General features: G+C 35.7%; 1 protein-coding gene across 1 annotated transcript in view; it reads right to left on the bottom strand.

Moving 5' to 3' along the window:
- Fryl (FRY like transcription coactivator) overlaps positions 1-13,923 on the bottom strand; it is a 232,914-nt gene that overhangs the window by 5,112 nt on the left and 213,879 nt on the right. The window contains exons 56-60 of the mRNA XM_077803150.1: positions 11,048-11,295; positions 8,577-8,787; positions 6,401-6,550; positions 5,634-5,732; positions 1,430-1,498 (exon numbers count right to left, since the gene is read on the bottom strand). Of these exons, the coding sequence (XP_077659276.1) occupies positions 1,430-1,498; positions 5,634-5,732; positions 6,401-6,550; positions 8,577-8,787; positions 11,048-11,295 (777 nt within the window). The remainder of the gene's footprint in view (positions 1-1,429; positions 1,499-5,633; positions 5,733-6,400; positions 6,551-8,576; positions 8,788-11,047; positions 11,296-13,923) is intronic.

The raw sequence follows: 13,923 nt of genomic DNA, 5'->3' as shown, positions 1-13,923 counted from the left end.
TACAGTTAGAAAATAAGCAAATGAATTGTTTTTTCAGGAGTGGACTGGCTTATAATCTCACACAATAATCTTACTTAATATATACTCACCCATGAGGAGATCGTCTCTGGAGTAGCTCATTCTAGGCTTTCTACTGTTTAATGTCTAATTAGGTGCTAGGTTCCCTCTATTGGTGCTGAGTGAGCCACAGGGCAGAATATCAAAAGCAGATGTGTTTTACATTGCATTCCAAATGTAATATAGTAAGTTTCAGAAATTGGACCTAACTAGGTTTGAATCAAAGGAGATAATGTATGTAAAACACATAGTGAAAAATTTTAATTTATGTTCTTGAAAATTACATTAAAATATTGATAGCAACTTGGAAGTGGTTTCAAAGAATGACTTCATGTAAATGTAGCTTCTAAAAGTCATTCTTAAGCCTGCTTTTATAAATAGTTCCCCCTGAAGGACTCTCTATATAACATTTATTCCTAGCAATTTAGAAAGGATTCGCTAAGCAAAGGTGAACTTTAGCTCCATTCTGCTTACCATAAATCACTTGGCTAGTCACATCCTGTAAACATTAGCTGAGTACAATCCAATGTCAGGCATATTAGCCTGAGGTTATACTTGAGGTTTTATTTCATATAATTTAGATTAGCATAAATACAATAGAACTGACTCAACGTGTACATATCTGTAGCCTCTACTTTGAGATATAATGGAAAACAAACCAGAGCCTATGACCATCACAATGACAGGAAACAGCAAAAATGTCATTCCAAAACTCTGAATTACCAAAGATTAGTCTAAATATGCTAAAAGTATAGTTTTTGCGGATGAACCTATATATGTATGATTTAAATTGTTGCTTGTAAGTACACTGAAATTTGCATGTACATTCAATAAATATTGATTGCTTATTCTGCAAAAGACAGTACTGGCACAAAGGGACAGAGAGCAGATTAAGTTGTATAAAAAGGGCCTTGCATCCATAAGGACTTCATACTAGAGGAAATCATTATAATTTATTCCGGCAGAATTTCACCCTTAGAAAGGCTAATATGGATATTTATCCTGTTACTCTTAGATTTGCTTTCCTAACCAGACAATTTATTTGCAGAATACTAATGCAGAACAATTTTTTACTTTTCTAAAGGCAGATGCAACTAAAAGCCAACCTGGACTGTCAGATAGCCATCAGGCTTATCTAGGGAATGTTATTAAGCTTCAGTCACAAGCTGGCCTTTCAGTTTTATTAAAGTGAATTTTTCATTACTAAGCCAATATTTCATTCAACATAACTTTTACAAAGATTATTCTGATAACCAAAATGAAAAGGTTTACAAATATTCTCTATTTTCAGGAGTAGCAGGTGAGGACAGTTGATCACACATTTGTTTTACCCGATACAGAAACGCGGCCAGAACAAGGGTAAGAGACTTACCTGTGCATCTGTGTTTATCCTATACATGTCCTCTTTGGCACCAAATGTCCTCTTACAATTGTCTAACCACTAAAGAAACAAGAAATAGTAAATTTTAATACAGTAACTGCATAAATGGCAGAACTAGTAACATTACAGCCTGTCCATATGAAACAACACACTTAAAGGTAACTTGAGGTTCTAGGATTGGTGGTGAACATGCGCTTTCATTTGCATTGGAGGCTAATCATTTATACGGACAAACGAAAGCGGAATACTCAACAAGATGACTGCACTTGTGAGTTTATTAGTGAAAACACAATGAACAGCCTTTTATTCTAGGAACCAATGCTGCCCCTTTCAGTAAAGATGATTCTTCTTCAGCTGAGTACTGTAGCACATGCCCATAATCCCAGTGGCTTTGGGAGCCTGAGGCAGGAGGATCGCAAGTTCAAAGCCAGCCTCTGCAATTTAGCGAGGCCCTAAGCAACTCAGTGAGACCCTACATCTAAATGAAATACAAAAAGGGATAAGGATGTGGCTCAGTGGTTAAGTGCCTCTGGGTTGAATCCCTAGTACCAAAAAAAAAAGAATTTTTATTTTGCAGATTTTATTGAAAATCTTCACAATCTGTACCTGACCTTTGTCTAATACAAGTTGCGAAATGAAAGGTTTGTTTTTCCTCTGGTCGGCTTAATAAAAGCAACTGAGAATTAACCAAGTCTGCCTACCAGAAGTCTAATTCTCTGAAGGCTGGTGTCAGTTCTAATCAGTGAAACAGAAACCAAAATCCATTTAAATCTTGTTTTTATTTCTTTTCTTGTCTTTTTGGACAGTAATGAATGACAAACATGTTATCTCCAAAGAATATTGCCTGTAGAAGCCAAATGTTTTTCTTTACCTAGGGGTTGATATTAATTTAAAGTACATTTTCTTCAGTCAAATAAAAATAACAGCATTGTGGTAGAACAGAAAAGAATACTGAAGCCATAGAATTTCCAAAGCAAAGTGAAAGCTAAGAGCTTTCAAGTTTAGCTTCTAGGGTTTGACAATTTGATACTGTCAGCTCTTTTGACATCCTAGTTTTTTTGTGTGTGTGACATTAAGCATAATAAAACTAATGTGTGTGTGTGTGTGTGTATCAATATCATTAGAGCTTTGAGAGAATCTACTAGCTACATTAAGGAGACACCAAAAACATTTTAGTATTAGACATTTAAAATCCTCTATTGACACTTAACGTGCTATATGCAAAGAATTAAAAATAGACATCTCAGTGATTTCAAAAACAATCTCTTTGACCTTATGTCCCTTTTCCCCCAGTCATTCAGTCTCCACTGGCCCTAAGGCTCTTTGCTTGACAGCATATCTGAAGAAAAACATGTTAAGCTTTTCTGGTGAGAGATGGCCAGTGACAGTTATTGTCAAAAGCTATCAGCAGATTTTTTTTTTTTTAATCAGCAAAATTCAGCTATCATCTATCATGGAATTTGTTTTTAATCTTGGTTCACATAAAATGTTGAAAGTTTTATATACTGAATTATCACTACTGTGGCCAGGTTTGTCCAAGTGTATTAATATGCTGTAATACGCTGGAAAAGAATAATTTAAGTTGATTATTTTTTAAATATTTATTTTTAGTTATAGTTGGATACATTACCTTTATCTATCTATTTATCTATTTATTTGCTGAGGATCGAATGCAGGGTCTCACATGTGCTAGGCAAGCACTCTACCACTGAGCCACAACCCCAACCTTTCAGCTGATTATTTAATGACTTTTTTCTTTTTTTTAAATAATGCATACCTACTGATATAGTATTTTGGGGAGCACTATTCAATGTAATTATTTGATTTTCATCCTGTTAAAAGATAAGCACCAACCATGTAGCACTGGGCTGCACCTGGCCCCTAAGGCACAGACCCACACCTTTCCAGACACACATACAGACATGGTAGAGAGTGTGAATAGAGAACACTCCCCAGTGCCTGTTTTCCTGTCATGCTATTTTTTTTTTTTCTCAAGGCTCAAATGAAGGTTAAAATTTATTGTAACTGGTGAGGAGTTTTCCTTTCTGGGGATGTGGAGCTGGAGAGACATGAGTCAGAGGAGTGATACTTTTAAAATTCTACCTTAATTTCGTAGGTTAGGCAATGATTTGTGAAGACACAAAAGGAATAACCATAATAGGAAAAACTAACATAATAACATGTTTTAATTAAAATTTCTGGTCATCAAAAGATGATCAGGTAGTCAAGTACTAACCATAAAAGAAGGAAAAATATCTAATGCATCTATCAAAAAAAGAAAAAAGAAAAAAAAAGGCTTATATTCTGAATAAAGAACTCCTACAAATAACCAAGAAAAACAACTGATTTGTAAAATTGGGCAAGGCACCTGAAAACATAATTTGCAAAATATCTAAATGAAGATATCCATATGAAAAGGTGCTCAAGTTTTAGTCATCAGTGAAATGCAAAATAATGAGATATTACCACACCCTTACCAGAATGACTAAACATTTTAAAAATTGGCAACACTGATAGCAAAGGTGTGAAGCAATGGAAATTCCGTAAACACTTCTGATGGGACTATAAATTGATACCATAACCTCTTCTGGAAAACTGCTTGGCAGATTCTACTAAGGTCAAACATGTATATTCAATGACCTAGTAATTCCACTTTTAGACACCTAACAGATAGGTGGACATTCATGAACAAAAGATCAGTGTAAGAAAGGACACAGCAGTACTAATTTACATCAGCAGATCTAATTTCCTGATGTTGAAAGCCCTTTCCTTTTCTCCTGCCATCATTATTTCAGTCCAAATATAAGATGGCTCTCCCCTTACAAAGAGAGCGAGCCTCAATACAAGTATTTTCTTTCCCTGAAATAATCCCCCATGCCAAAATTTAATTGCCTAAACTCCAAGATCATGTCCCCATTCTACAAAGATTTTCTGTTGGGCTCAAATAACCTTTCTTTGAAAATTATAGTCTATAATATTTTTCTGTTAGACCTGTATGTCCTTGGGAAGACTTTCATTAACAACACTTTTATTTGTAGCCATAACTTAAGTGTCTGTCACTTATCTGAAAAGCTTGGTACCAGAAATGTTTTGGATTTTGGAATAGTTGTAATAGAATGACACATTTTGGGAATGTGACCCAAGTGTAAACACAGAATTCATTTATGTTTCATATGTAGCTTATGCATATAGAGTGAAGGTATTTTTGCATAATACTTTTCATAATTTTCTCATAAAACCAAGTTTTTGTACACTGAATTATCACAAAGCAAAGGTGTCACTCTCTACCACCCACGGGGACAAACTGTGGTGGTTTGGTATCAACATCATTCCCAACTCTCACTTTAAATGCTTCTGATAATCATAATGTTTTGAGTGTGACCCCTCACAAGTCTAGTGTGGAGTTTTGCATTGTGGCAACATGTTTTAGTGTTCAAAAAAATTCAGATTTTAGAGCATTTTGAATTTCAGACTAGGGGTGCTCAACCTATAGTATGTGTGCTTTATGTTCCTATCTAGAAAATCTGAAAAAAGTAAGAACCAAGTTTTATACTTCATTTTTCATAGGTCTTTACATATGACAGTTCTTTCATTAATAAGTTTGTCTGAATGGGAGAAACATTTTTTCTTCTTTGTTTTCTGTACTTGCCAATGGAAAATATACTGGATTTATTCTCAGGGGACTGAGCCACTCTGTTTTTCAAGGTCAGACTGGAACTGAAGTACCATTTCTTAGCAGGTGATATCTATCATCTACGACATGCTCATTTCCCTCGCTGCTGGCCCACGGACACACACACATCATGGGAAAAGATCCCAGTTTTGTCAGAGGTTGCATATTTCTTAGACCACAAGCCCATAACACTGAGAAATACTGCTTCTATATCCCCACTTGTAATGTTGACAGCAGTTGAATGGTCTCCACACAGCTTTTTAGAGAGCTATTGGTTTTCAATGTGTAGGCTCTTAGAGAGCCAATTTTTAAAAGCCCAGATCAGGAATTCACTGTACAGAGTGGAAAGAGAGAGAGCTCATAGGACCACCCCCATTCCCAGCACACCCCAGTACTGAGAAGCCCGTGGTAAGAGGTCTTCTTTCCTGTATGGGAGAATTCTGCTGCCAAGTCAATCTTTCTAATATCACAAGCAGATTATTATTTTTTTTTTTTTTTTGGACATGGTAAAAGAAGACTGACCTGCTCAGCTGCTTCCCTTTTCGCATTGTATGTATCCAGGTGTTCTTGCAATTCCAGAACACTGAATTTGAGTGTCTCCAGCAAACCACATGACATCAGCTGTCAAATCAGAAACACCACAATCCAGGTTATCATTCCTGATCAGTCACAAGATTGGCAACTTTTGGGCCATGGACTATCTGTTGGGTGGGTGTCAGATACTCCCTTACTACATTCTGTCTCAGTCTAAGGGACACTGAAACAGGAGTGTAATGGGACTAGAGGGTGGCAAGAAATGGCATGTCAGACCAGTACACAACATCAGAGGCACCTCCTTGAAGCACTTTAACCCATATTTCTTTACCTATGTTGTTATTTAGTCATAAGTGGGCTTGGCAACAGTCAGGGAAAGACCAGACGCTCTGGATATTCCACTCGGGAAGAACAGAGAACACATCATGGGTGGGACTCTCTTCAGCTTATTTTTTTGTAGTGCTGGGAATGAACCCAGGGCTCAGCACATGCTAGGCAAGCACTAAGCCACTGAGCTGCACACCCAGCCCTAGGGCAGGGAGAGGTGGGAACTAGGGAATCACAGGGCATTGCATCTAATACACTGGAACCATGAGTTGCCAGATATTTATAATTGTTGAAAATATGAACTTTAATACTTTATAATTTCAAATTACTTTTAAAAAAGAACCATAACTGAATGAGGCTATTCAAATAGGCTACTTAATGAGGCTATTCAAATAGGCTACTTAATAAGGCTGCATGTAAAAACTTACAGTTTCAGCATCCACAAAGACTGTTGGACATTCTGAACACATCATCATCACTTCCAGAGAACTTTTAAATTTGGTACCAATGCGCTGCAGACTTTCACCAAGAAAGCCGACTGCTTCATTAGTTATTTCTCCAAATTTTCTTTGAATTGTCTATGGGGAAAAGTGTAAGAAAAAGTTTAAGATTTCATAAGAGTTCTTTTTTTTCACTTTTAAATAAAGATGTATTTAATCAGGGCAAACTTCTATTTTAAAATGATTGTAGTGATATACACAATTCTAGTAACTGATTTGCAAATCCATGTTTTATATATTTCTTCAGGAAATATATTAATTTTTAAAAATGATCAAAGACTTACAAAATGGAATTACTGAAAAAATTTAATGATAAACACTATTCATTCTCTTACTCTTGAGACCTCTATAGTCTAAGGACAATCATAAGCCTTTACATGTCTGAGGAATTAGCTCTTCTAAAGTCAAGTTCTACCTGAAAAGAAACTTATGGTAAATGTAGTTTTTGAGCCTTGGCTTTGGACTGCCATCTGACTTAACTTTAACTAAAGTAATAAAATGCATTAAAGGTAGTACCTTCTCAGAATCCAAGAATATTTATTCACATAAAACAACCAGTTACCCAAAGTAAACAGTCAATAAATTAAGACAGTATCAAGAGTTATAATTATTATGCAGATTGCTAATGTATACCTACATAAATATGTGTAATGCTGTTGGGTAGCATTAGGATTAAGAAAAAGGAGAAGCCGCAGTTTCAGGCACTGGGAAATAATGTCATTGTTAAGAAAATAACATATAGAAAACCAACCATCAATGAGGTGAGTACATAATTAAATAGATGCTCCTGTTAGTAGGCACTTAAGAACATCTGGATGGTGCAGCTGGAAGCTGGAGTGGCTGGCAAAACTTCAGAGACGGGACTGGGAATATGGCTCAGCGATAGAGCATCTGTCTGCCTGCCTGGCATGCATGAGGCCCTGGATTTGATCCCCAGCACTGGGGTGGGGTGAGTAAGAAAACTTTAGAGAGAAGACGTCTTTAGCTGGGTCTTCCAAGATGGGTAAAGTTTGTGGAGATAGGGAGGACAGGTGGTAGACAGTTCAGAGGATAATGACTTAACTAGTGTCATTTCTCTCTGCTTTACTTTCCCTCTCCACAGAAACCTAAAAATCTATCCATGTTCCATAGTGGTGGTGTGAATGTTCTTATTAAAAAGCATTTGGTAGAATGCCTTGCATGCAGTGAGTTTGCAATAAATGATCACACTTATTGGTTTAGGGTTGAAAGCAACCTTAATAGCTAAAATTGTCTAGGTCCCCACAGTGATGAAAGTTCCAATTCATTTTTCTTTTTTTGGTACTGGGGATTAAACTCAGGGGCACTCAAACACTGCGCTACATCTCTAGCCCTATTTTGTATTTTATTTAGAGAGAGAGTCTCACTGAGTTGCTTAGAGCCTTGCTTTTGCTGAGGCTGGCTTTGAACTTGTGATCCTCCTGGCGCTGGGATTCCAGGCTTGTGCCACCACACCTGACAAAAGTTTCAATTCATTTTACACTTGACTAGAAGCTTTGTGATACTGTCTGTAAGCTCCTTGAAGGCAGAGACTATGCTTTCATTTCTCTGGTGTCTGTGATGGTCCCTAGCATACTGAAGAAACTGCTCAGATATTGTGTTGAAGTTGTTTTTGTAACTGCCTAAGGGGACGTATCTGTACTAGTAATTGTGTAATACACCAGCAGTACTATAATGTCACTCTGTAAGTCTAAGAAATAGCACTAGCTTACCAAAAAAAAAAGACAGGAAAGTTAAGTCAGATTCATTCCCCTATGTGTGAAATATATGACTATACCACAGGGAATCTCACCATCACGTACTTCCACAAGACACTAATTACAAAAAACCAACCCTATAAATAAATAGCAGAAAGATGAGTAGAGGGAAGGAAATGGGGAGGAGAAAAGTGAAGTACTGGGGAATGAATGAGAACAGATTATATTCCTTGTTTTTATAATTATGTCAAAATGAATCCTCTGTATAAGTAAAAAAAAGAACCAATTAAAAAGCAAGATAGCAGGGACATTAAAATTTGAGATATTGATGTTAGAAGAAAAACCTGTATGAGATAATTATAATGAGTTCTGAAACAAACGTCACTCACCTGAAACAATCTAGAAAACACATGAAAAGTGAACACTGCACAGGATCCGTCCATGTCAGACAGCATCTGATTGACGTGGCAGCGCCAGGCTTCTTCTTCATCATCATACGCCACTGGCTGGAAAGCCGCTATTATGGCAGAAAGAAAGGGCGACGGTAGAGGGGATGTCTGAACTTCTGGAAAACCATCTTGCTCTTCTTCATCCTGACTGCTGACACAAATATCATGGTAGTCAAAATACTGTCTTGGAAAATACAAAGATCTAAACAATTTATAAGAAAGCATAAACAAATACATTTTTTTTTTCTGCTAAGCATCTTTGGAATTAGAACTCTTAATTTCAAGTGGCTACTACAAAATAACTCAAGTTCTATAAATGCTTCTGCTGTGGATTAATATCAGTAACTTCTATGAATAATACAGATTAGAATGGGTTCATTTCAAATGCTTAATTCTGGACACTTCTTATTTCAGCAGCCCCACATGATGATGATCTTATTTTTGTGTCAAGCGCTGTGTTTGGTGCTTTACATGGATTATTTTATTCAATCTTCATAACTTCATTACTATTTATTTTATGAATGAATTTTATAGTTCAGTGAGGTTAAATAAATAATGTGCCTAGGTGCTTGATAGGAAATGACAGAGCCAGAATATGAATCCAGGACCACAGGTCCAAAGCCAGTGCCATTAGCCACAGCACACAGCTCACCGATAGCTCAGTGATTTCATGAACACACACAATGTGTCTCTTAGTACGACAGATGATAAATTTGACTCAAAAGAAACAAAAGACCTGGCCATTTCCCTTGAGGAATTTATAATCCCACTGCCAGATCATACTTACACAAAAAGAACAATGAAAAAAAGATGAAGTGTTTTGAGTTAGACACTCCATAAAGAAATAAGTAACTTGGGATATAAAATTACATGATTCATTATGAGATAGATTGATCCATACGGCTTTACAGAAATCATAGAGCAATTCACATGAAAGACAGGGACCTGAATCAAGATTAGAGAAAAATATCAAAGTAAAGCTGACAACTGGTTTCATACTTTACAAATGTCACAGAAGTGAGTGATTTTAACAAAAGGTGTCCTGAAAGCTAGAGTAGATAACCTCTGTGCTTGGTGGGAATGAACCATTCTGTTTCAGTGTAGTACTTGGACAAAGTAATTGACTGGCTTGGCCTTTTAGAAACCTGAAAGTGTTTGAGTATTTACCTTAATATCATTTCAATTGTCTCTGACCTTGTACTTGATTGTGTAATTGCATGGGCTACTGCTCTATCCAAGATAGTAGGTAGAAAAAGGTATCACTAAGATTTTTTATTATTATTGTCTGGATATTTATTTTCAAATATAGGTAAGCATTCTAATTGAGAATAAAAACAAAAAACAACTTCCCATATATCTTAAAGATTAAAACCCTATTATCACAGGAGGTATGAAAGTATGATGTTTTATTATAAAACTGAAACATCTGATGATTATTAAATACATTATTTTGAACCATGAATATTTATAAAATTTAAATATAAAATTTAATCGTCATAGAATTGTTTGATATATAAGTTTCATAATAGCCACCAGAATTTCCTTTAAAAAACAGTAAGCTGGGCACGGTGGTGCACACCTGTCTGTAATTTCAGCGGCTCAGGAGGCTGAGACAGGAGAATCTTGAGTTCAAAGCCAGACTCAGCAATGGTGAGGTGCTAAGCAACCCAGTGAGACCGTCTCTAAATAAAATATAAAATAGGACTGGGCATGTGGCTTATTGGCTGAGAACTCCTGAGTTCAATCCCTGGTACCCACTGCACCCTGCTGCCCCCTGCAAAATTGGTAATTTGGGAAGCTAAGGTAGGAGGATTTCAAATTTGAGGTCAGCCAGGGAGACTTTAGTGAGACCTTGTCCAAAAAAAAAGTGGGGAGAGAAGCTGGAGATGTAGCTCAGTAATAGGGTATCCCTGGGTTCAAGCCCTAGTACTGCTAACAAAATAAAACCAAAAACCTCTATAGGTAATAGTTGTTTACTCCAGCCCACAAGTAAGGAAAAAGTCCTATTTGGGAATTCTTCATACTTTCTGATAATTTTGAATATAGAAAAGATCAACATCTAAAAGGGACAATTTAGCATTTTACAGTACTAAGAAATTATCATTTCTGTTTATTACTTAATACCAAACTTTAAACTCTTACCACTAATAAAAAGATTACAAAATAACTTTGGTGTGCTTCTCTAACTGCACAATGACACTATGCTTTGGGAATGACCTACTTGTTTTTCTTTATGTGAATATCAACAGAAAACAAACCCATAACAGTAAGTAATTTTATCTTTAAAAATGAAAATAGAGTATACAAAAATATACAGAAAAATGAAAGTAAGCAATCATAAGAGGCATTTTTGGGAGAGGATGGAGGAGAAGATACCACTTTATTACAGGTTTGTGATTCTGTCTTCTCACCTGGACAGTCCAGAGAAGTCCGCCTCTTCCTCTTCACACCTTTCATCCAGTTCTTTCAAGGCTAAGGTAACATCCTCTTCACAGATTGACTCAGGGCAGCTTTCAGGAGCCAGAGGCTCTGGCATTTCACTTTCTTCTAAATCAAGAATTCCTTGACAGACAAGAGAGTCTTGCTGTTCTTGTATAATATATGCCCCTTCATCTTCAAAGCCTGTAACATGTTCCTCCTTTAATACTGAATTTGAATCCTGTAAAAATGGTCACATTTTTAGCAGACTTTAACAACATTGAAAAAAAGAATTTTATGAACATAGTGACTACTGCCATTCAAGTTCACTTTATCAAGTCATCTTCGTTAAATGGTCTAATTTTTAGAGGTTTTGAATTCTAATTATATAAAATTGTGTTTTTTTGATTTTTTTTTAAATGGTTCTAGGCTGGGTGTGGTGGTGCAGCAGGAGGATGGATCACAAGTTTTAATCGGCCCTAGGATTTTTTTTTTGTATGTGTGTGTGTGGGGTAGTACTGAGGATCTGAGCCCAGGATTTGTGATTATTAGGCAGGTACTCTATCACTGAGTTATAATCACAGTCCTAAAATTTTTTGAAATGATGTTATATAGCTTATTGCCTTAAAAAACCATCAATGAATCTCCTCTGCTACCCCTACTTTTCTCTCTAATGTACAGGATTTGGGTGTTCACTTGGAAATATATCCTTTGGTAAAATGTCTTCTCTTATACTTATTCCAATTCTATGATGTAAAACATTTTATTATAGTAAACTCTCTCTTATTTGAACTATTTCTTTAATTATATGAACACAGTGAATTCTTTGACTATAAGCTGGGAGATGATTCAAGATGGAGAACCCACTGGTCCTGTGGGGACTGTCCTTTCAGAAGGATGCTGAACCTAACAATGCTGGCCTTCCTGGGAGAAATGAGCTGAACATTTGTAACGTGGGTGTGTGTGTGGGGGTGCTGTTTGCAGGACATACACTAACTAATTTCCGTTTTGAGTACTCATAAAGCTTCATCATCAACCTAGAGTCTAAATCAGGTTAAACTGATGCACTTTCAAAATTCAATGAATTGTAAGCTCATTTATCAACAAGAATGATGGAATTCTTTTAATCCTATGTAAATAATAACAGTAGTAAATATATGTTATAAAGTATACTCTCAGTTTTCTCTTTGTTAATATTACTGAAATAATGTTGCTATGTCTGGCATGAGTTAGAATCTTAAATGAACTACTACCACTAAAAAAGAAAAATACTTCCAAAGTATAGATCAATGGTGTCAACACCAGTTTTTAATTGCATGAATATTATTAGTTCAGTCAGTTTGAATGTAAGTACTAGTGGTTTTAGAGTTTTGGTAATAAAGATCAGCTTCTTTCAGTATTTGGACTTAAGTTGCTTTAGCTATATAGTAGTATTTTATCTTTTATAAATAAAAATTAGAATTTTCCTTTCAAAATATGAGAAGTAAAAGCCAGACATTCTGACCTCAGATTAGTCTCACCTTAATTCATTCATCTGTAGAACTGATAAAATGAAGGATTTCTATCAGATTCTGGGCAAGTGCTCTGGTATAAATTAATTCCTGACCACAATTAGTTCATGATCTAATGGGGTTCAGCTAACATGCAATTGACAACAGTATATATTAGCATGTGGTAAGTGAATGGTGAATGTCATCAGCAACACACAAATGACCACTGGTACTCAAAGAAGGGGAGACTGCAACTGTTTGAGAAAATTGAGACCAGTCTCCTTAGAGGAAGCCACATAGGGATGGTGCTCCATGGCAAGGGATGACAGGACATCAAGACCCAGGAATATGGGAAGAAAACACAGTGCAGGGATAGCAGCAAACTCTTGCGTCTTCACAGAATAGCACTTAAAATAACATAGTACAATAGCTTATATTCAATATACTTCATAGTTTCCATCTGAAAATTTTTTAAAAACGATTTGGCCATTGAAGGCATTAATTAGTTGGGAAAGAGAATTTATGAGACAGTACTAGAGACACTTCTACATCTACAAATTTTATTGATAATAATCTCTATTCCCTTTTACTTTTTTTGGTTTGTTTTTTTTTTGTATTGGGGATTTGAACTCAGGGGCAGTCCACCACTGAGCCATGCCAACTCTATTTATTTATTTATTATTTGGAGACCGGGTCTCACTAAGTTGATGAGGCTGTCCTAGAACTTGTTATCTCCCTGCCTCAGCATCCTGAGTTACAGGGATTATACCACCATACCCAGCCTTACTTTTCCATTAATTTGAATGAATCAATATTCATTAATTCACACCTGTATTTGGTTATATTTGTCAAATTGTAATTTCAAAAACAACATTTTATCAGTAATTACTATATACAGAAACATTCTAATAAAACCTAGACTTTTTGAAGAAAGTGCTTCTGGGCTAATGGATTTCCTTTTGTATATGTAGATTTTGAGAATCAAATTTCCTTGGGCCTTTACCTTACTAAACAATGACACACACACATACTTTGTATGTAACATTCAGATTCATTTTCTATAAGGAATTATTTATGAGGCTCATGAATTTGATTCTAAGTTGTTATAACCCTCTGTGAAGATTTTTCTAATAAATAGAAATGAAGAACTCAATTTTTTCTAGAGATCAGAGTATAATTTGTATATGTTGCAGAGAAGGGACAAATAGCTCTGAATTTCTATCATGACATGAAATGCATTAGCCCATTCTCTTTGATCTTCCCAATGTGAACATAATTTAAGGGAAAAATTCAAATACTTTAAGGAATATTCTTTTAACTCATAAAATATTTCACCTATTGAAATTAACTGTATATTTTAAAAAGTTGATTTTTAAAAT

Source organism: Urocitellus parryii, chromosome 10 (assembly GCF_045843805.1).
Source record: "Urocitellus parryii isolate mUroPar1 chromosome 10, mUroPar1.hap1, whole genome shotgun sequence".
NCBI lineage: Eukaryota > Metazoa > Chordata > Mammalia > Rodentia > Sciuridae > Urocitellus > Urocitellus parryii.
The sequence above is the reverse complement of the archived record's forward strand: the minus strand, read 5'-3'. Positions and strand labels throughout refer to the sequence as shown.